This window comes from Pithys albifrons, chromosome Z (genome assembly GCF_047495875.1).
Source record: "Pithys albifrons albifrons isolate INPA30051 chromosome Z, PitAlb_v1, whole genome shotgun sequence".
Taxonomy (NCBI): Eukaryota; Metazoa; Chordata; class Aves; order Passeriformes; family Thamnophilidae; genus Pithys; species Pithys albifrons.
In genome coordinates, this window is record NC_092497.1 from 9766980 (window position 1) to 9787110 (window position 20131).

A 20131-nucleotide genomic window follows, 5' to 3' on the forward strand; every position below is an offset into this window, starting at 1 on the left:
GAGGCAGCACAACTGCTTAAGCAATATCTTTGTTTTCTTCTTCATCTTGCCTCTGCTAATGAGGATTAAAGAGCCCCATGGCATGGGCACAAAGCAGGACAGCGGATACAGGAGAAGACTGTTTCCCTAGGGAAGTGTGCCCATCAGTGTACCCTCCATGCTCCTCTCACAGCATCCTGCTCATCAACATCCTTCCCATCTGCCACGCTAAAACTTGTCCATCACTTCCATGACTACCTCATAGCTCTGAGTGATTTGTTACTATAGCTACATTTTTCCATGGAGGGAAAGCTTAGATCTCTCATTTCACAGGGCTGGAAGGGAAGGACAGGGCTTAGTCTTGCAAACACTCTGGAACTCTGAAAAGCCCCTGGGAACACACGGGTGATGGTGTTGGTTTGTAGTGAGCCAGTGTATTTCCTTCCTGCTCTCTGAAGGGTGGCAATCGGAGAAGGAGCTAGTGAGAAACTGTTGCACTGGGAGATGCTAATCTTCAAGTTCCTAGTGGGTTTGCCCAGAAAGAAGAAATGAATAGGTTGTGCTGTTCACTGGTAATTCTGGAAAAATGCCCTGGAAGTCAGAGCCAGATGAAAATTTTTGTTGAACTTTGTTAGAGAATTAAGTGCCTGTGTTCAAGATTTTGCTCATTTTATTTTTGTTTGATGAGGTTTTTAATTAAATCAGAGGGAGCTCCAAAAGGAAAAGCCTTGGAAACTCAACCTTTCATTTAAAATCACCAAGAAGCAAAAAACCACTGCTGTTATTGTCCTGTTTCTGTTGTAAACAAACAAGCTGCAAAGCAGCCCCAAATGTCTGAAACCCTTTGGCATGGCCAGATCCATGATGTTCCCCAGGACAAGGTGCTGGGAGGACAGTTTGTTTCATCCCCATTTGGGTGGTTCCTTGGCTGCAAGTGGGCACTACCTGCAATGTCTAAGGAGGGGCTAGGTGCATGGCTGTGGGTGGGTGAGCAAATGCACCTCCTGGGACTGATGTGGGTGCAGAGCTACCAGGGTAGAGCAAGAGCTTACCAAACCCTGAGACACAAGGGGGGGGGAAGTAGATGGATAAATGTGCCCACTGCCACTGGGACTGTGCACCTCTGCCCATTCCCATGCTAGGATAGTGCTCTCTCCCTCCCTGGGGTGTCTGTCTCTGCAGGAGTATGACCTCTCTGCCCAGAATTTGGCCTATACCTAGTCGTGGGCAGAGGAACTCTGAGTTCAGGTAGATATCCCAACCTTGCCTGAGGGACAACTTTGGCCCCAGGATGTGCCATCATAGTGAAAGATGCTGTAGGGCATCGCATCTGCAGCAGAAGGGCAGTGACAGCATTTCCTGGACTCTGATGACCTCCAGAAGTGGGTTGTGCCTGTGTTATCTTCCTTCCCATGAACTTCCCAGTCCCTGTCTCTTAAAACTTATTTAAACCAGGCCTTTTTCTCCTTGGGGCTTGAGTAACATTGCTGCTCACAGCTGAAGGCCCTCCTGGCTCCACAGTAATCAACCAGGGTTGCAGCAGGAAAAGCAGATAATTAAATTCTGGCCCTTGCTTTTCTCCATCAAGTAGATGTGGTGAGATGGCAGTCCTACAGAGACTTTATCTGGGGCAAGGGGCAGGAATTTCAGTCTTGATCTTCCCCATAGCAGCTGCTGGTATGTGTCCACTGTGCCAGGGACCTGCTCCCCCTATCTGGCCATGCCTCGCTGGCTTATCATGTCCAATCCTATCAGAAACAAAACTGCTGCTGCTTAATGCTTCATTAAAGGCTGTTATGTGTCTCCTGCACTGCCCAGGAGAGCAGCAAGGAGGGCTCTGACTCTATTTAATAACTGTTTCATGGTTCCTAATTGACAGATAAAAACGCTACTAACTCAGTTTCATCAAACATAAACCATGGGCAGGAGCAGCCGTGCCCTTCTGGAGCCAGGGTGGCAGCACAAGTTTTGATCCATTATTTTGACATGGGAAATCCATAATGTACCAATCTTGCCATCATGATGACGAGTTTAAGCCTCACTTTTTCCCTCTGTTGATTTTAGCTTTTACAACCTGGTGAAGCCATTGGGGAGGGATTTGGGAAAGGGTAGCCAGGGAGGACTCAGGAAGGGAGATGGTGGCTGGTGCTTTTTTTCTGGGTGGCTGTTCCCACAAGGGTCTGTAGCATCCCTGGCACGGTGCTTGGCAGCAAGGATTGGCTTAGCAGCATGTGCTTGTGGGGGTCCCTGTCTGGTCACCTCAGGGCTATGCCTCATGCTGGCAGGTCCCCAGCCTCAGGACTGTCACCCTATGTCTGTCAGGCTGAGCCACACTTCCATCTCGGGAAGATTCACCAAGTCTTTCAGCTCTGGTAGAAAAGGACATGTATGTGCTTGATGAAACAGAAAAGGATTTATTCTTATAATTTGGAGATGGTAGTAAGCCAAGGTATTTCTTTGTGCTCTGTGTGGTTAGCAGGATTGCATCAATGCCTGAGGGGTTCCCATACCCCTTTTTGCTGGTGCAGGTGACCAAGTGACCCAGACTTCTTCCATGCACTGCGCTGAGAAACTCCAGACAGAGAAACCCCTCCTCTTCCTGGCAATCACGTGGCCAAAAATGCAGAGCCGGGGCATGCAAATAGTAATGAGGATGTTGTAGACATGGGATTAAAAAGCCACATGCTGAACCTGAAATCTGCTATTCAACCCAGACACTTTGGGATTTGCTTTATCAGGTCCCACATGGGGTTGACACTTAAAAAAAAGTCTTTGAAAATGAGATTTTTCAGGGTTTTCTCCTCCCATCACAGTGTCCAGAAGCTTAAATATCATCTGAGTCCCACAGGTACTTACTGCTGGAAGGGTTGAATTGCACCCAGGGTGGAAGCAGCATCACTCCCAAGTGGCATGAGCAGAGGTGGAGTTGCAAAGGAGAAGTGTTGTGGGCCGTAGTGCTGCAGAGTAAAGCAAACCTGACCACCACTGAAGGCATGCTGGGAGGATGAGAGGTTATTAGTAGCAAGCGCTTCAGGGATTACACAGAAGATATTGATTTCAATAAAAATCACCATAACAGCAGCTCTAACAGTACCCTGTGGGTCACTTGAAGGAGAATTGGAGGCAGCAGAACTCCAGAGCTGGCACACTCAGAGCATTTCCTAGCTGAAAGTATCATGCTGAAGAAAGCCAGGATTGCTGCCTGTGCTCCTGAGCAGGGACAGAGCAAGGAAGACAGGTGCTGTGCCAGGGTGTGCATCACACACTGGGATGCCTAAAGAGCATCACTGCAGTGAGGTTAGAGGCTGGAGCTGCCATGAGCCACAAGGGCACACCGTGCTGCTTGCAGCACTGCTGGAAGCCACAGTGCCAGGAGGTGGATATCTGTGATCTCAGCCGGTCACGGAGCCTCCACGGAGGTCAGGTTCCCATGGCGTGAGTCAGCTGCATTCCTCCCCAGGGTCAGCGAGCTGGGCTGGGCCTGGGCCGCCCCGGCTGTCTCCTGCCTCGACGCTTGCAGTGATTAACTACACTTAGATGCCTGGTTTGGGTGGATAGCAAAAAAGCTAATGGGCTCCAGTCGGCTGGGGACACAGCTTCAGCTGCTTATCCATGGGAGAGTTGAGCAGTTTCTTGGCCACCCTTCATACCAAGAGTGGTTTTATCAATGGGGTGTGAAGGGGTGATAAAACGTTGCCAGCTATCTCCATAGACAGCTAATCCATTGCTATGGATTTGTTATTAGGGAATCCGTCAGACCCGTGCAGCTCCTTGTAGCTGGCTGTAACTCTTCTGCCATGGTACAACTGCCTACAACATGAACTTCTCTCATCACAATACGCAGCCATGTCATGACATGCTATCAACAAATGGATATGTGATGCAAGATAATAGCCAAGCTGTCAAGATAAAATGAGTCTCAACATGTAACAGAAGGGTTTCTCCACTCCAGAGATTTTTGTACATGGAGTTCTTAGAGTGTTTCCCCCCAGTCCATGTGCTTCCATGAGAACTGGACATTTTGCAGGGGCAACCTCCCATGCCCTTCAGCTTTCCTGTCAAATATGGGCAGACCATCTGCTGGACCTGCTGCACAGACAGCACGGGCTGCACCAAGCCGGATCCGCATTACCAAATCTCTTGTCACTTCCTGCTAGAGGGAATTTAAACCACCTGGAGAGCAGTTTCCTCTGTTAGGGCCTAGCTTCCCTGAGACGAGCTTGCAGCCTGGTTCTTGCATCAAGGAGCGTGTGTAAGGCTTAATCTAGCGCATTCATGCATTAGAGTGGGTGACTGGAGATACCAGTCTAGTCCAGCTCCTGCCCACTGGGTTGTCTTGGGAGCATTACAGACGTGATCAGCATCAGCTGCTCTCTGAGGACAAGACAAGATGGGCAAAATCACCTGCTTGGAATAGCTGCTGGGAGTGGTCAAATGCCAGGAGCTGTGGCTGGGAGCTCCCTGGGTTCTTTGTGGTGGGTTTTCTGTAGTACTGCAGTTTCTGCCTGCGCTCTTACTCTGCATGCAGAGACAGTCACTCAGGCTTAATGACCCTGTAAGTGACATGTGTGGGGGTTTTTTTCCAAATCAACATGATCTTCTTGTAGATGTGAAGCTCCTGGTGCAGTGCTGCAGCCCTCCACCAGCACCTCAGTGCTCTGCCGCCCCCTCAAGGTGTTCATTTCAACATTGAAAATCCCAAATGGGGCAAAACCAACAGAGATGTAGCACAAGCAGCCAAAATCCAGCTGACGGGCTGCACAAGCCATGCTGTCAGTGAGTCCTAGCCAGTGGTAGTACAAGCATGGTGTCATCTATTCACAGCAGGGATAAGGATATTTCCAGCACTCTCAGAGGCTTAGGATTCTCTCCCCAAACCACTTGGGTTCAGATTTCCACTCACCCACCTCATTTCCTTATTTTTCTTAATCTCCTAACAAAAATTAAAGCATTGGCTGCTTTGACAAGCTCCTTGCCTGGAATTAAATTACTTACTTCTGACCACTGGTGATCCTGGGCTGGCTTGTCCTAGGAAGAGGGCAGTAGCAAGTAAAAAAGGGGTAATAAAGAATAAAATTGCAACCAAAGAGCTTTGACCAAACAAGCAGCTTTGTCCCCAAGCATTACAGGGTGATTGACCTCAATATCATTGCGCCATGGGAAAAGGCAGATGTGTTCATCCCCTGCAGCATCCCTGTGATGTGGGATGTGAGGAAGACATGGGGGTCTGCTGCTGCTGCCTGTCCTGCTGTGTGGCCCTTTCCAGGGTGCTGCTCTGAATAAATCCCTCTTTGAAGGGCAGCAGAACTGTCAGGAAAGCATTCAGCCCTGATATAAAAACTTGCAGTGGCAGGGAATCCTCTGTAGCCTTTGGTGAGCTCTTACAGGCATCAAAATGGTGTTCACCATTTTTATTGGTTGAGTCCACACATCTTTGGCTTCATCCACTTGGGTTCATGCTGGCAGGTGGAGGGTTAGGATGGTGGGGTCAAGCACATGATCCACAACACTAAGCCACAGCCAAATTGTATTTGCACGTTGTACCAACACAGGGTGACAAAGGCGTTTGATTGTAAAGTTAAGGGTCTTTCTAGCTCACATGCATTGGCTACCCTCCCTGTACAACCATGGAAACACTGCAGACAGTTGTGTAGCCCATATAAAGGAAAGACATGATTTGCCTTTCCCAGGCACCTGTCTGTCCACATCAAGCACAGCAAGAGTGGAAACAGACTGCTTGGCCCAGCCAGTTCCCTTGCAAGTGGTTAAAGATAGACAAAGACAACTGAGAGCATTGGCCCAGCCCTTCGGAGAGGTGACTGTCCAGCTCTCTGTGTCATTCCTGCAGTTTCTCACCAGGCTTGGGTCCCATCAGGCTGGTGTGTCTCCTGATTCAGAGCTCGGGGACGACAAGATCTGCCCCACACACTTCAGTCTGCCTCAAGTCTTTTAATTCCTGCCTTGATTCATGCCTTGAGAGGCATCCCACATCTTGAGAGGCTTTTGGCCATATTGGGGCTAATATGCCCATCTTGAGTGTAAACTCTAAACTCAGGCAGAGGTCAGGTGGCTTTCCTTACCAAGATCTATTGGTAGAGTTACTTTTAATAGCACGTACGTGATGTGGAGTGGGATAGACCAATCCAGCTCTGGCTGGCATGTTATAAATCTCAGAAAAAAAATAATGCAAAGGGCCAGGAGGTTGGGGGGGTGCAAAAATCCAGAAGGAAGAGACTGCTTTCCCAGAACCCAAAGCAGGCAGGGGTGGAGAGCAGAAAAGGCAGGGTTGTACGGATCGCTGGGGCAGAGTGTGCAGTTGTTTATACTGGAAATGAGTTTCTGTTTATTGCAAGCTGTGGTGGGGAGACCACAAAGTGAACGTAAAACAAAATGGGAAGGGTGTGGGAAAAGTCAGGGGAGGGGGAGCGGGTGCCTTTGACAAACTCCAGAAGTCATGTTCAGCAATAAATCAAGCCGGGATCTGTCCCGGGACACAGGACCCAGAACATCTGCTTGGGCTGCAGGGAAGCCAGGCAGACGAGGAGAGATCTCCCAGCCCTGTCTGGGGCCAGGCAGAAGGCAGGGGCTTGGGCAGCTCAGCCACCCATGGGTGCTGAGCCCAGCAATGCTTACATGTGGGCAGAGGTGGACAGAGCAGCTGGGTTCATCAGGACATATGGGGAACTACACTCAGGGCTGAGGGATTTAACAGGGACCCTCTGTCAACCTCTCCATCCTCAGTAGCCATCCATTGACTGCTCTGTACCTCCATTTCCTTGTCTGTAAGGTGGCACAGGGTGCTTTTGTCCCATGTGTCACTTTTCCTAAGCTTTGCAGCAAATACCACATGGGAAGCCAACTCCTGCAACATCTCAGAGCTGGAGCATGCTGTAGGTGTCCTTGGGAAGATAGGTCTCCTGGCCCCTCCCAGAGTAGCAGGAATTAGTATGTTAATGGGGCTGCTGGTGAAATCAGAGACAAATCTGATGATAACCCCACTGGGGCCAGCAACGCATCCATTCTGTGTACAGAGATTGAAGGTATTAAGTGCTAAGGATTTTGATTTGACATCTGAATCCAGCTGCATTTTTGAGAGAAGCCCTTGCAGGTTATAGCTCCAGACCTAACTTTCATAAATAATCTATTGCCTTGGGTGTAGTGCTTTGGAAGGGTGGTGAATGTTTGTTTTGCAGATTTAAGCATTCCCCTCCTCTTCCTCCTTTTCCCCTTCCTTGGAAAATGGATCCGATTAACCACTGCAGATGACACAACACATGCCAATACATTTGCAACCCATTTGGCTCATGACGAGGACTGCTTTCGAGCTACAAACTTCCCCAAGGGTCCAAGTAAAGCATCCCCATGGGAGGAGAAACAAAGACTGTGTGTCTGCCCTGTGAGTCCTGGCCCAGTTCTTGCCTTTCCAGCCCATATGAGTGCAGAAATCAGGAGATACAGCCACCAAGATGCATGTGGGAGCTATGACCTCAAAAATCATTTGTATTTCATTGTGTTGGGCCATGGTTGAGCTGCTCTGCCATAATGCCATAGATGCTGCTGTAGGATCTGCTCTCCAGAAATCCGTGTGAACCCCTTTCTGGGCACAGGGCAAGTACCAATGATATGCCTCCAGCATCTCCCTGTGACAAGACAAACCCCAGATGTTGCCATACTGGATCCTGACCAGGTTCAACCTCATGTCACCACTGGAAAGGTCCAAAACTTTGGCAGCATCACAGCATTTCCCCATTTACTCCAGGCATTTTGTCTTTCTTCCCATGCTGCTGGTGACTTCTACACCATGGGACAGATCTAGCTGCCATGCTACTAACCCAGCCAGATCAGCTTTTTGTGCTCCAGGAGAGGATGGCAACCTATTTGGGTAGACCTATACTGCTCTTCTCTCTCTGCTTTTTGCCAGCACGTCCTCACAGCTCTCATCTGCAGCCAAGCCCTGGCTCTTAGACCTGTCCCAGCTGCTCATCTCATCTCTGAAGGATTCTGAGCCATCTCTGTGCATCAAGATGAGAGTCGTTATTGCAGGAGGCATTTGCAGAGTGCTTCTGGTCCATGATAGAGAAGTGGGGCTCATGTGAGCCAGGATATCACAGCATCCTGATACTGCTGGCAAGGTCCAGACCAAAGGGCTTGCTCTTCACCTGTAATTTTCTGTGCAGTGCTTCAGAGAGCAGAGCAAAATCCTTCAGTGATTCTAATAACAGTTCCTTCAAAGCTCTAGGGTATTTCCCCCCCCATCCGTGTGAAGTCACGCTTCAGGTCTGCTGAAATCCTAGCAAATACCTCCTAAAATCCCCTGGAGCCCCTGCGACAGTTTATTGAGAGTCCAGGACTGTTTGACCTTGGAGGGGTGAGAAAGCGAGAGGAAGAAAGAGGAGCCCTGGGCTTCTCTGCCAAACTACTTGATCCTGTGCTGAGCCTCTTGCAGAGACCACAAGCCAGACAGAAATTGGTCCCAGCCCATCAGTGGGGTATCTGGGTACAGTGCCCTCCCTCTGCTCCAGGTCTCTGGAGGGTCTCCCGCTGTGCTGGGCAATGCTGCTGCATGCACAGTGTGTTGTGTTCCTTTAAAAAGCAGCAGTACCCCAATCACCTGTGTGTGATGTCCCTTCTAGCATCCTGGCCCCCTCATCCTGCCAAAAGAGATTTTGGAGTCTCCAGGTGACAACCCAGCTGTGGTGGTCAGTGTGTGCAGGGAGGTTGCCCACCCTGGGGAAGCTCTGTGCTAGGGATTCCCACCATTCCTCAGGAAATAATTAAAATATTGATAATAATATTTTGTAGGACAAAGTGCTTTTTACTTCTTCTGTGTTGTAAACAAATCAGCGGATGCATGACAAGCTACTCTCCTCCATCAGAAGGGAGAGGCTGTGCTGAGTATCCAGGTTATCGCTCTCAGGGCAGACTTGGCAACGATGCTGCTCTTGCCACTGATCCGGTGCTGATGCACTCAGGGAAGGTTTGTTTGCTTCTGGGGTTTCATTGTTAAAAGACCATCGATAAATTACAGGGAGTCCAGAGGAAAATTGATTAAAGGATTAAAAGATAGCGTATGACCTAAAGGGAAGATTAAGGGAATTTAGTAAGGTGCTTGCTGTGGAGCAGAGCTGGGGGGAGTTTGGAAGGAAGAAAATGAAAACAACCTTGCAAAGGTAGTGATTAGAGCAGGTGAAAACAGTCGCCGTGGGTAACTGAATTGGTTTGTGCTTCACACTTTGTTTTGCAAATTTCAGGCTCTCTGCGTGGGTGGGAAAGGCCTCCCCAAGCCCCTAGAGCTGTTGGAGGTGCCCTGGCCACACATGCCATAAGCGTCCCCTGGAGTTTGCCCACTGCTGCTTGTGGGGATTTAAGCGTCAAACCAGGATTTGAGGAAAATGAGCGTCATTTTCATAAAGCACAGGGCCTTTTTTTAGCTCCACTTCTTTACAGATGGGCTGAATAATGGGACCTCCCTTGAAGCTGCCTGAGTTAAGGATGCAGCTATTACTTCCAAATGCAGTGAAGTCTGAAGCTGTGTGACTTACATCGTCCCAAGAACCCCATTGCCTTAAAAAAAGAATGAGGCCAGGGTCTGAGTCAGGCCTGAGGATTTAAAACCAGACATTCATAAAGAGAGCAGTGGTCTTGAACTACAGTGTTAGCCAAGCTGGTATCCCAGCCCACTGCATCCAGAAATGTCACACTCCTCTGTGTTTCATCCACTTGAAGGACACACTTTGGGTGACCTGCAGAAACTGATGCTCTTCCTGCTTCAACCCAAGGTACCAACAGCATAGAGGAGGACTTAGGCTTGAGCTGGGCACAGTCCTACTGTTAGTGACATGCCTGAATGGTATTTTCTCAAACGCAGAAGGTGGGCAGTTAAGGACTGCTGTGGAGACCTCATTTCCTATGATAAATTAGGCATCTTCCCAGATGCCTGTCATTAACGGGCTAGTATCACCCATGAGGAGCCAGAACAGCACCACAAACCAGAGTGACCCCATGAGGTGTCCATCTCAGTTCCACCCCACCATCATCCAGTGCTGTGATTTTCCAGGATGTATCATGTAGAAGCACATGTGAGATTGGCCAAGTGCTTTCACTGGACATGCTTAAGGAGGCGGGCTGCTGCTGAGAGGACTTGCATGAATTCAGGGTGGGAACAGCATGGGAAGAAGCTCTTTGTGGTCCTTTGTCATCTCTTTACAGCCAAGTCAAGCCTGTCTTGGGGCACCTCTGTCTCCAGCCCAGCTGTTTTTGCAAGGTGCCTGCAGTTGGTTTCCCAGCAGGACTGTGACAATGACATTAAGCTGGGCAAAGTCAGCTTATGAAGGCCAGGACTCTTGGGCACTCTCAGCTTAGTCCCTGGGGCTGAGGGACAGGCACAGGCCGCAGATCAGGTCCAGGAGCAGCATAGCATCTCACCAGGAGACCATGGGGGGCAGAAGAGCAGCCCCAAGGATGTGAGTTGGTGACCAGGGCATGCTGAGTCTGCATAAGCAAACCTAAATGCAATCAGGATGGCCAAACACAGGATGAGCAAATGGTTCCACTGCCTGTGCAGACACCTGGTGCACAGTAGGGTACCAGCACACAGATGTCCATTTTCAGGTTCCTTGTCCTCACCAAGTCCAAGATTGAGCACTTGGTACAGGCTCAAGGGCACCAAGAGGTCTGTCTTGTAAGGGGATGGGGAGAACAGCCTGCATCATTTCCTCTAGCAAAACATGAGGGAAGAGTGTGGTTTTCAGTAAATGCTGAAGGAAAGGAGTTTTTCGTGCAAAAGCCAGTGCAAGTTCAAGAAGAAAGTGAATAAGGGATTATGTCTGTTACTGTTCCCATCAGCTCATCCTCCTGACCAGACAGGAGAAGAGAAGCTCAAAAATACCCTTTTCTCTACCCCAGAATGTCAGAAATCTCTTACTTCTTCCCTTCCATTCCCCATGGGGTGAGAAACATGTCTGCCAGGAGGTACCTCCCCTACTGGAGTATTGTGGAGAACAGTCTGGAGAAGAGCAGAGCAAAGAAGGGGACATATCAAGACTGCATGTCAAGAGGGATGAGGAGAGAGGAGGTATTTTTGGAGAGCTGGCTGTTAGAGGCAGCCCACACTTCCCCGCTGGGAGCGATAGCTGATAATATTCGTGGCGAGCTTGTTACTCAGTGTATGACAAAGTGCTTATAGCTTCCCTCCAGAGGCTCCTCATGGATAAATATACAACTTCAGGAGTTCTGATGGGACAGCTTTGCCGAGGATACACGGCTGCTGATGGTCCCAGTTGTGTCTGATCACACCTGGTATTTTCCCCCTCTTCTCCATCTGGAGGGAGGATTGATTGCTTTCTTGCTGCCTATGAATAAGGAGATGGACTGGCCATAGTGTAGATTGTGCAGAGAATTTGTGCTTGAAACTGGAAAAAGAGGGTGAAGTGTATGCAAAGTTCTCTTCTGCACCCACTGCAGGCAGGGAGGCAGGGGACTGACATAGCACGGACACTCGGGGTCCCTGCCAAAGAACCCTCAGGGGCATTCCCCCTGTACAACCAAGCTAAGGAAGACATTGCTCTTCCTCAGACTAGACAGGGGTGTTCACTCTCTCTGGCTGGCAGGTTTTCCAGCTGAACTCCTGAAGGAGATTACCAGGGGTCTGCACAAATCTGGACTCCAGGACTACATGTTGCTCACAGCTGGTGTAGACTGAGGTGGGGAACAGCAGAAAACAGAGCTGTGCCAGACTGCTCTGCCATTTATTGAGGAGTACCAAAGGAGGCAGCTCCTTCTCCCTGAAGATCAGGGCTGTGATGTGCTCTCATGTGCACTGACCACAAGCTCCTTGGGGTGAGGAGCAGCTGCTGGGGAACCCATGCATTGCTATTAAGTGTGTTTCCCCCTAAATTGCCTTGGCACAGTGCATTCAGCCCCATGTCGAAGAAAATGATTTCTGGAAGGAGAAATTATTTTGGCAGGGAAATCCCATGTAATTCATGCCCTTCATGCTTCCCATCCATTTTATAAGGGACAGGCACAGCATTTAGATGGGAGATGCAGTGACCTCCAGCTCTCCTTTCCAAAACCCAGCGGAGGAAAGCCCCACGAATGTGCAAAGGTCAAGAGCATGTCAGTCCCTTGCTATCCATGTGGGGGCCGCAGCCCCTTCCCTGCTGTGTGAGCATGGCAGATTGCCATCCTGGGATGCTCCAGCTCTGAGGATGGGGACAGGGATGCGCTCTCTATCGCTGGCGCCTTCCAAGACTCCGTTTGCCGGCACCTTCCCCTCGGGTGCTTCATAGTCCCTCACCCCACACTGCTCCTCGGGTCTCCGGGAGCTGGGCGGGGGCCCGGCACAGTCAATCCTAGAGCAGCCGGTAACGATGTTTGGTCATTTCTGCCGGGGGCTATGTGCGAACCAATGACCTGGCTCTGAAATGGTTTATGTTACATGCAAATCCCCTCGCAGAGGTGTTGGGGGGAGGAAAGCCGGCCTCGCCGTGAACTCCCCGGGCTGGAGAGCAAACCCCAGCACTGCAAAGAACTTCCCGTGCCCGGTGCGCTGCTGTGCTGCTGCATCCTGCCTTGCCGATGTACCCATCCTGAGGGTACCTCACCGAGCACTGTGGGCTCCGGCCTCACTCGAGGACTGGCGGTGCTACTGTTATACACAAAACAATAATCAGCTGCCGTAACGAGGATGCAGAGTAGCTGAGCTGGCTTCCCTGCTGTTGTGCCGGCTCCAAGTAGAAACAGCTGCATTTGGTTTGGTTAAATGTTTTATTTACTCACAATTATCCCAGATAACAGATTTGCTTTCTTTTGTTCAATATTTAATATTGTTTCAGAGCAAAGCTGCTCTTTGATTTCTGATGGAGGACAGGAAGGTTAGTAGGGACTTTCCCTTGTGTTTCCCTTGTGTGGTCCCAAGCGAAGGATGGAGGTGCCCAGCAACTCTGCTGTGCATTGATCCCTAAGGCATCCAGCCCAGAATCCTGTCCCATAGGGACAGATTCACCTGCAGGAGCAGAGTTGGTTTTGGGGTGCCAGTGTGCTGGGCAGGATCTCCAACCAAGGACCCATGTGGGCATTTCCCTGGTACAGCAATGCTGCCCAGTACCAGTGCCACTGAAGGGAGTGGCAACAAGAGGGTCTGTTACAGGTACAGTGTACCAGATAACTTCTGCCTAAATGACCTTCCTGCAGCATCCCACAGCTGGGAGAATATCTCCAGAGAAGTCTGCCGTGCCAGTCAGCCAGCCCACCCTGTGCCACAGTTGTCAAAGCACCTTTCCTCTTGCTCTTTCTCACACAGACTGAGGCTGTCAGGCTTGTTCACTAACTTTCTCAAGGTCGGGGGAGTGGTCAGGTTTGACGAGCACCTCTGCTGTGCTGCAAGCAGCACAGCCTCATGCAATGTGGCATGAAGGAAGCTCCAGTGAGTCCCTTATCACACCAGACTTGCCCTGCTACTTGAGCTTAAAAGTGGGACGTTCTTCTCTATAAGTGATGCTCTGCCCAAAAATTTACAGCATTGTCTCTTGCCATGTTCACTGAATTTTCTGCAAGGGAAATGAGAAAATCCATAGCTTGGTTTATGAGCCCCAATCAGTGTAAAATAGGGCCTTTTAGAAATTTATCTTTTGCTGAGTCCACCTTTTTCTCCAGCACCTTCTGGGGAATAAATTCTTGCTCTTTGAGGCTGGAGAGCTGTCTCCTAGATGGTGGAAGGGGTCAGGGGACTTTGGCTACAGCTGCAGCTGTCCCTGGACCTTACAGGGAGCTACCAGGGAGGTACTGCAGCATATGGCTGTCAGGGCTGGGCCAAGTGCTGGCTGAGTGTGGACAACTCTGGTGTTCAGCTGGGACGGCTTACACTCTAGAGGGATACACCTTCTATGTCTTATTTCAAGGGGGAGGAATATCCTCCTTAAAATGTCCACTTGCTAAGGCTGGAATGGCTTAGTGAGACCTAAACCCTGTCTCCATCACTTGAAACCAAAACCAAACTCTTGCTTTATCCTTCTTGAAGAAGCAGTGGCTATGAACACGATGTCTCCAGAACATCAGGAGCATCACCTGCCTACATATCACCTCTCTGCTGTCCTCTGCACCCCCTCTCATCCTCACACTTACCCAAGAATAGCTGGATAATGGGAATGAGAGTTAAATCAAAGCTTCACCTCCCTCCCTTTCTCCAGCAACAAAACAGTCATATCCAAAAATACAGATTGATAGAAGGGACTGTCCCCAGCCACAGATGTGCTGCACTCCAGCACAGGTGGTGCATGGCAGACGGATGCTCCCCTGATCCACCTGGCAGTAGAAATATGATTTATTCATCATTGTTTTCTTTGTTGTTTCCTACCAGTCTGCTGTACACAAACAATTTTAGAAAAGCAGTGTTAGATAAATAATACATCATGCTTGCAGCATGCGCATAACAAAGCATCTGTGTAGGTGTGTGTGTAGATGTGAGGGGTCTACTGGTCTTGTGCATGTATTCCCACATGCCCAATGCTGGCATCTCACTCCCAGGTGGATCCCTGTTGTGCCCTCCAGCTTTGCTTTAGGTGCCTTTGTATTCATGAGTACATACCGACTGCTTGCAGGGTCATGGGTGTGGTGTCAAAAAAAGAGTTGGTGAGTGATAATATGGAGGGTATGTGAGGCACAGACAAGAGGTGGGTCAGCAGTCCTGCCATGGGCCCTGGGGAGAGGCCAGGATGCAAACACCAGGAGTCTGGCAGCAGAACAACTTTTGTTCTGTGGTTGTCCCGCAGAATGTGAGGCAGCACAGAGGTCCTGCCCATGTGCAGGCAGGCTGTGTCACAGCTGTACCTCCAGCACAAGCACATGCTGCTGCCATGGACCCTGGAGTCTTTGCTGGCCCAAGATGGAGATGATGAGTTATGCAGGTGACCCCAAAAGCACACTACAGGCTCATTATCCCCCATCAGCCCGGCGCCTGAATGTGCCCCGAGTGCACCAGAAAAAATACCTCCTACAGAAGTGTTTGAGAGGCCTCTTAAAACTTTTATTGGCACTATTTTTTGTATCCCTCCACCTGTGGAGCAAGGCATCTTTAGTACGTTCAGCCCTCAGCAGGAGAGGAAAATTATAACTGATCCATTTCAGAAACCTCTAAAAGTGACCTAAAATAACTTTTCTATATATAAAAATGTCATGATTTTAATGTCCATTATCTCATGACCTAGCAGAGTTTGCAAAAGCTCTTGTAGATCATTTTTAGTGTTTTTTAAAATGGATTGGTCACACTTTTCCTCTGCACAGTGGGACTCAGGGTACAAGGCTTTACAGATGAGGAGGGAGACAAAAGTCTGTGTCTGCTGATGCACCAAGAGCAGTTGCATCTTCAAGGACCACTTGTTGAGTTGTCTCTAGCTGAGCAGACGTGCTGGAGCTGGTCAAGAAACAGCTATTTTGAACAAGCCAGAGAGACAGAGGTTAAAGGGATGCAAAGCATGGGGCACTGTGTGGTTGGAAAGCCAACTCCATCCCTGCCATCAGTCTTTTGAGGGGTCTACAGAGATGATGACCCTGGCCCCAGCTTTTGCTGCCTGTTGCAGACCCAAATTTTGCTGGCGTTGCTTGAGAGCAGCATGCCCAGATGGGATGCACTGGGCTCTGGTGCAGCCTTTCATCCCCTCACCCTGAGATTTTGCAACAAGGCTGGTTGCAGCCCAAGCTCCTGAAGCTACCACAGCCAGGCATTAAACATGCCAGGTTTTCAGAGAGGACATCAGCAGAGCACGTGAGAGAAGTGGCTTCTTGCCATGCCAGAGGTTAATAGACAGATTAGAGAGGGCAGTCACTGTTCGTGGCAAAAAGAGAGGAGCTCTGCCTTTACAGAGTTCAGCAGCTCCATGAAGTGACAGGGAAGTAAATATTTGCCAGGATTAAGGAGACTGTGTGCAGGAGCCTGGGGAGGAGTGCCCAAGTGGCTCAATGTGTTGCTCGGACTGGTTTTGGCATGGAGCAGGTGCTGAGAGCTGGACATCATCTAGGGGAGAATGGAGGAGATTGTAGCAGGACATCCCACACCCAGAAGAACTGACCAAAGCCTCAAGGCATAAAAAGCCTTTAGTGCTGCTCCCTTGATGGCTTTGTTTTGCTCCACTGCCATTCTTGCTCTCTCTGTCGGCCTGATGGGCTGGCCCACCTCCAAAGACAGCATTACAGAGTGCTGGATCGATTGGAGCCTGCAATTTTATTTGCTGTCTCTAAGAGCCTTTGATGGGCAGCATGAGCTGTGCCAGCGAGTGCCTTTCCTTGGAGAGGAGGGGAGACGAACGAGTTTGCAAGCAACCCTTGCCCATAGGGAGATGAGGACCCTGCCACCAGCTTGGAGAAGAGAGAGTGGGCAAAGAGAGCACTCCCAATGCACCAAGCACTTGAGAAGGGGTTTGCAGCCTTCTCTTTCGTGGTGCCTGGCAGTGCTGGTCATGGTCGCCCATGTGGTGTCATCATTGCAGCCCCAAGAGATACATTGCACTGGCCCTGCCCTCTCCTGTGGGGTGCACTTTCTCCCTATCAAGGTGGAAAATGATTGCATGACAACCCCCTCCCAACACACCTGTAGTTCTGAGACTGACTGCTCTTCGCAGAGATGGAAGTTGCAGGAGTGTCCCTGTGAGACAGCTTGTGTCTGTCCAGAAAGAGAGGGGGATAACTGATGCAAGACAGACTTCCTACGGCAGCATTCCATCATCTACATCTGTCCCTGAACTCTGCATCAGGAGGGCAGAGAGATGAGGCTCATTTTGTCCCACTTGCCCAGTCTTTCCTTCTACCTCTGGTTTGCTAAAAGGCACCAGAGAATGAAAGGTGGAGTGTGCTGTGGATACAGAGGGTTGGAGCTACACTTGGGGCCCCAGTACTGAACCGGGGGACAGGATTCTCAAGGCATTCAAGACTGTGAAAATAGGGATCTTCAAAGGCTACTGCAGAGTGGGGCTGGAAGTGGAAGGCAGTATAGGCAGCCCCCACTTTCTCCCAGCAAAGCAAACCTGGAGGCATAAACGCGCCTCAGCCTCCTCAGTGGAGGAATTAGCAGATCACAAAGAGCCATATCCGGCGTAATACTGGAGACAATGGAGATAAATTATCCTTAGATGGACTAATTGTGACGTAGTAGCAGTGCAGCATCTGGGGCCGAGCAGGTAGGGCTGGACCCTGCAGGACTTCAGGGATGCTCGACAAAGCCTCGGCTGTTTCTGCCTGACTTCCCGGTGGCTCTCGCTTGCAAGTAGGACAGCGGAGCAGAAGCAGCAAGTGGGCCACACGCTCACGGTGGAATCCCCAGTGTTCACAGCTTCTCCAGCATCCCCGAGCAGCATTCCCAGCCCATTCCCGTTTGCCGCGCGCCGGGCAGGTGCTATTAGCGCACAGTGCCACCACGCGGTCACCCGAGCCCCAAAGGCTTCCCTAAACTGCCTGCACCCCGTCAGCCCCCCTCCCCCCCCCCCCAACACCTCTCGACCCTCCATTGCACCCTGCCAAGGGCAATGACGCGTTTGCTCCAGCCTTCCCCGAGGAGACAGGGAAGGGGTTAAGAAGCCTGCAAGAAGGAGGAGGAAGAGGACAGAGCTGTAGAAGGGATGAGGCCCTTATCTCTGGCCTTGCGATTAGCCACTCTGTTTTGATGTGGAGGGTCTGCTTGAATAATTTAACTGGGAGGCTCATTAACCAGACTCTGGCCTTCGTCTGGCAGCTGAAGGCTGAAATAGCCATTAGGAGGAACACATGGAGCAGAGCGGTACAGCCTTCCCTCCCGCTGGCCCCCACCTCTCCCTCTCCGTCTCCCTGCTCCCCGACTCTGCTGCATCTGGCTCTCTTATCATCTGCTTGGTTGCCCTCAGGCCTTCCCCAAGGGGCACTGGTGAGCATGCAAGCCCTGTGCCTCTCTGTGACTCAGTTTCCCCTCAGGAAACTGTCGTAGACTCCATAGACTCCAGCTGCAGCTGGAGCTCCTTGCGTCCCCCACAGGAATGTTTTCTAGTGAAAGCCATCATTGTTTCCTGAGCCTGGGCTCTTCTGTGCAATGCTGAGGTAAGATCCCAGCAGCCTGCCCTGGCAGTCCATGCTCATGGCAAACCAGCTGGGTTGGCCATCTCCACATGGCATGGTCAGGCTGTGCCTAAATGGGGTGAAAGAGACCTCTGAGAGACCTACAGTTCTGCCAGAGCTGCACACACATTGGGGAATTGCACAGACATGGCTGTGGGAATGTCCCATTTTGTGTTGATTCTTCAAGCTTTGGCCTCCTTGTGGTGCAGCCAGGGCACTGACTCCCGCATCCACTACTCCTCTGGTGCAGCAGACAGAGGAGTGTTAGGTTGGTGCACAGCATCCCTGCACCAACATCATGGAATCACAGAATGGTTTGAGTTGGAAGGGACCTTGAAGACCCTCTCATTCCAACACCTCTGCCGTGGGCAGAGATACCTTCCACTAAATCACGTTGTTCAAAGCCTCACCCAGCCTGACCTTGAACACCTTCACACCAGTATGGGCTGCTCCATAAAAAGACAGAGCATTGTGGGACTTCTGATGTGCCCTTGCAGCCCTCAGGGGAAGGAGTTTCCTGGTCTGGTTGTGGTCCCTGAACTCTTCCATCTCTGCATCCTGCTTAGCATCTTATTTTCAGTAATGGCCATGGGTAAGGTGTCTGCCTCAGTGAAGTGTCCTCGGTGGGAGGAGACTGGTCAGCCCTGTGGTGGTGAACACTGCTGGGACTGTGGTGCACAGTGAATTCTACACTGAGGCTGCCAGATCTGATAGATTTGTTTCAAAACCCCTCCTGGGAGAGAGAAGCATGTCCTAGGACATTTATGGTGTATTGCATGGGGATGACAGCTAACAAAGGAAGGGAAGGAGGGAACCTGCCACAGGTTCAGACAGGCTTTCCAAGGGGAATCCTGGTGTGCACACAGCCCACCAAGTGTATTTTATGGCAAGGCACTGTGCCAAGGTGCTGCAGTTGGAGCCAAACTCTGCTCTTAGCAATGCAAGTGCCCATGAAAGGGGTTGACCTCAGCATCAGGTCAGTTAAGATTTTTAACAACAGGGAAAAAATTTATCAGCTGAAAGGTATCACATCTCATCTTCTGCATGCACTGGCTCTCAGCCTTTTGTAGAGTCTTCCTGCAGCTCTGGCTGTGCTCCAGCAAAGAGCAGAGTGCATGGTTGTCCAGGAAAGCTGAGTGTAGTGTGAACACTTTGCTGGTTTTAAAATCTTCTTCTGCCTCTACTATCTAGGACCGGCTGATGAGAGCAGAGGAAGGCTGCTCTCACTGGGTACTCTCATCCTGTCTCCAGTTGTCTCTTGGGAGGCAGTGCCCTGGCATGGGATGCTCTGTACCATGCCAGAAACATTAACACTGCTAATCCTCTTCCAGAGCTGAATTTTCTGTACTGGTTTCACATTGTCCTTCCTCCTCTTGCCAGTGGTCCTTCCTCCTCCTTTTGAGGACCTCTGGTCTTTTGGAAGATCATCCCTCAACAAGTTTATCACTCCCCAGGGATGTGTCAGAGAAAGCTGAAAGCAGTGGAGCTTAATGGGGTCAAGAGAGCAGCACCTCCTCCTCATCAGCTACATCTCTGTTGCAGCCTTGAAGATAATTTCCCCTGGTACCTGCCGACCCCCTCTGTCACTCTGTCTCTTATCAGAGGCAGTGAGCTGCCCAGGGAGTAGGTGAGCTGCTGTGTACAGCCCAGTCCAAAGCAAGGTCTCATGGGGGGACCCGAGCAGCACATACTGGACAAAGACTCGCAGATAATTCCAGCAGCTGATAAACACAGACCAGGCTCCTGTTGCAAACTCTCCCCTCCCAAGGTGGCAGCAGTTGGGAGTGTAGGGTCATCCCCTTGCTTGGAACCTGGTGATAACTCCGCCTCAGCAGGTAATTAATTACCCTTTCTTTTTCCCTGGCAGCCCCGCCGAAGGAACCAGTGCTGATGTGCCGGTCCAACAACTACCCGAAAGGTTTCTACTGCAGCTGGCACCTGCCTACTCCCACCTACATCCCCAACTCATTCAACATCTCTGTCATGTAAGTGTCTGGGAAGGAATGGTGCAAAGGGGTGAGTTTTAGTCCCCACTGCCTGCTGCAGGTCTCAAGTAGTGCCATGAAGTCTTGGG

The 20131-nt window shown here is 50.5% G+C and overlaps 1 protein-coding gene across 7 annotated transcripts in view; it reads left to right on the top strand.

Annotated features, from left to right (window-relative positions):
• The window catches only part of CNTFR (ciliary neurotrophic factor receptor), a 204653-nt gene that overhangs the window by 160995 nt on the left and 23527 nt on the right, over positions 1-20131 (top strand). For all 7 annotated transcript variants that reach the window (XM_071580445.1, XM_071580446.1, XM_071580451.1 and 4 more), the window contains one exon: positions 19925-20042. In XM_071580445.1, coding sequence (XP_071436546.1) covers positions 19925-20042 — 118 coding nt within the window. The remainder of the gene's footprint in view (positions 1-19924; positions 20043-20131) is intronic.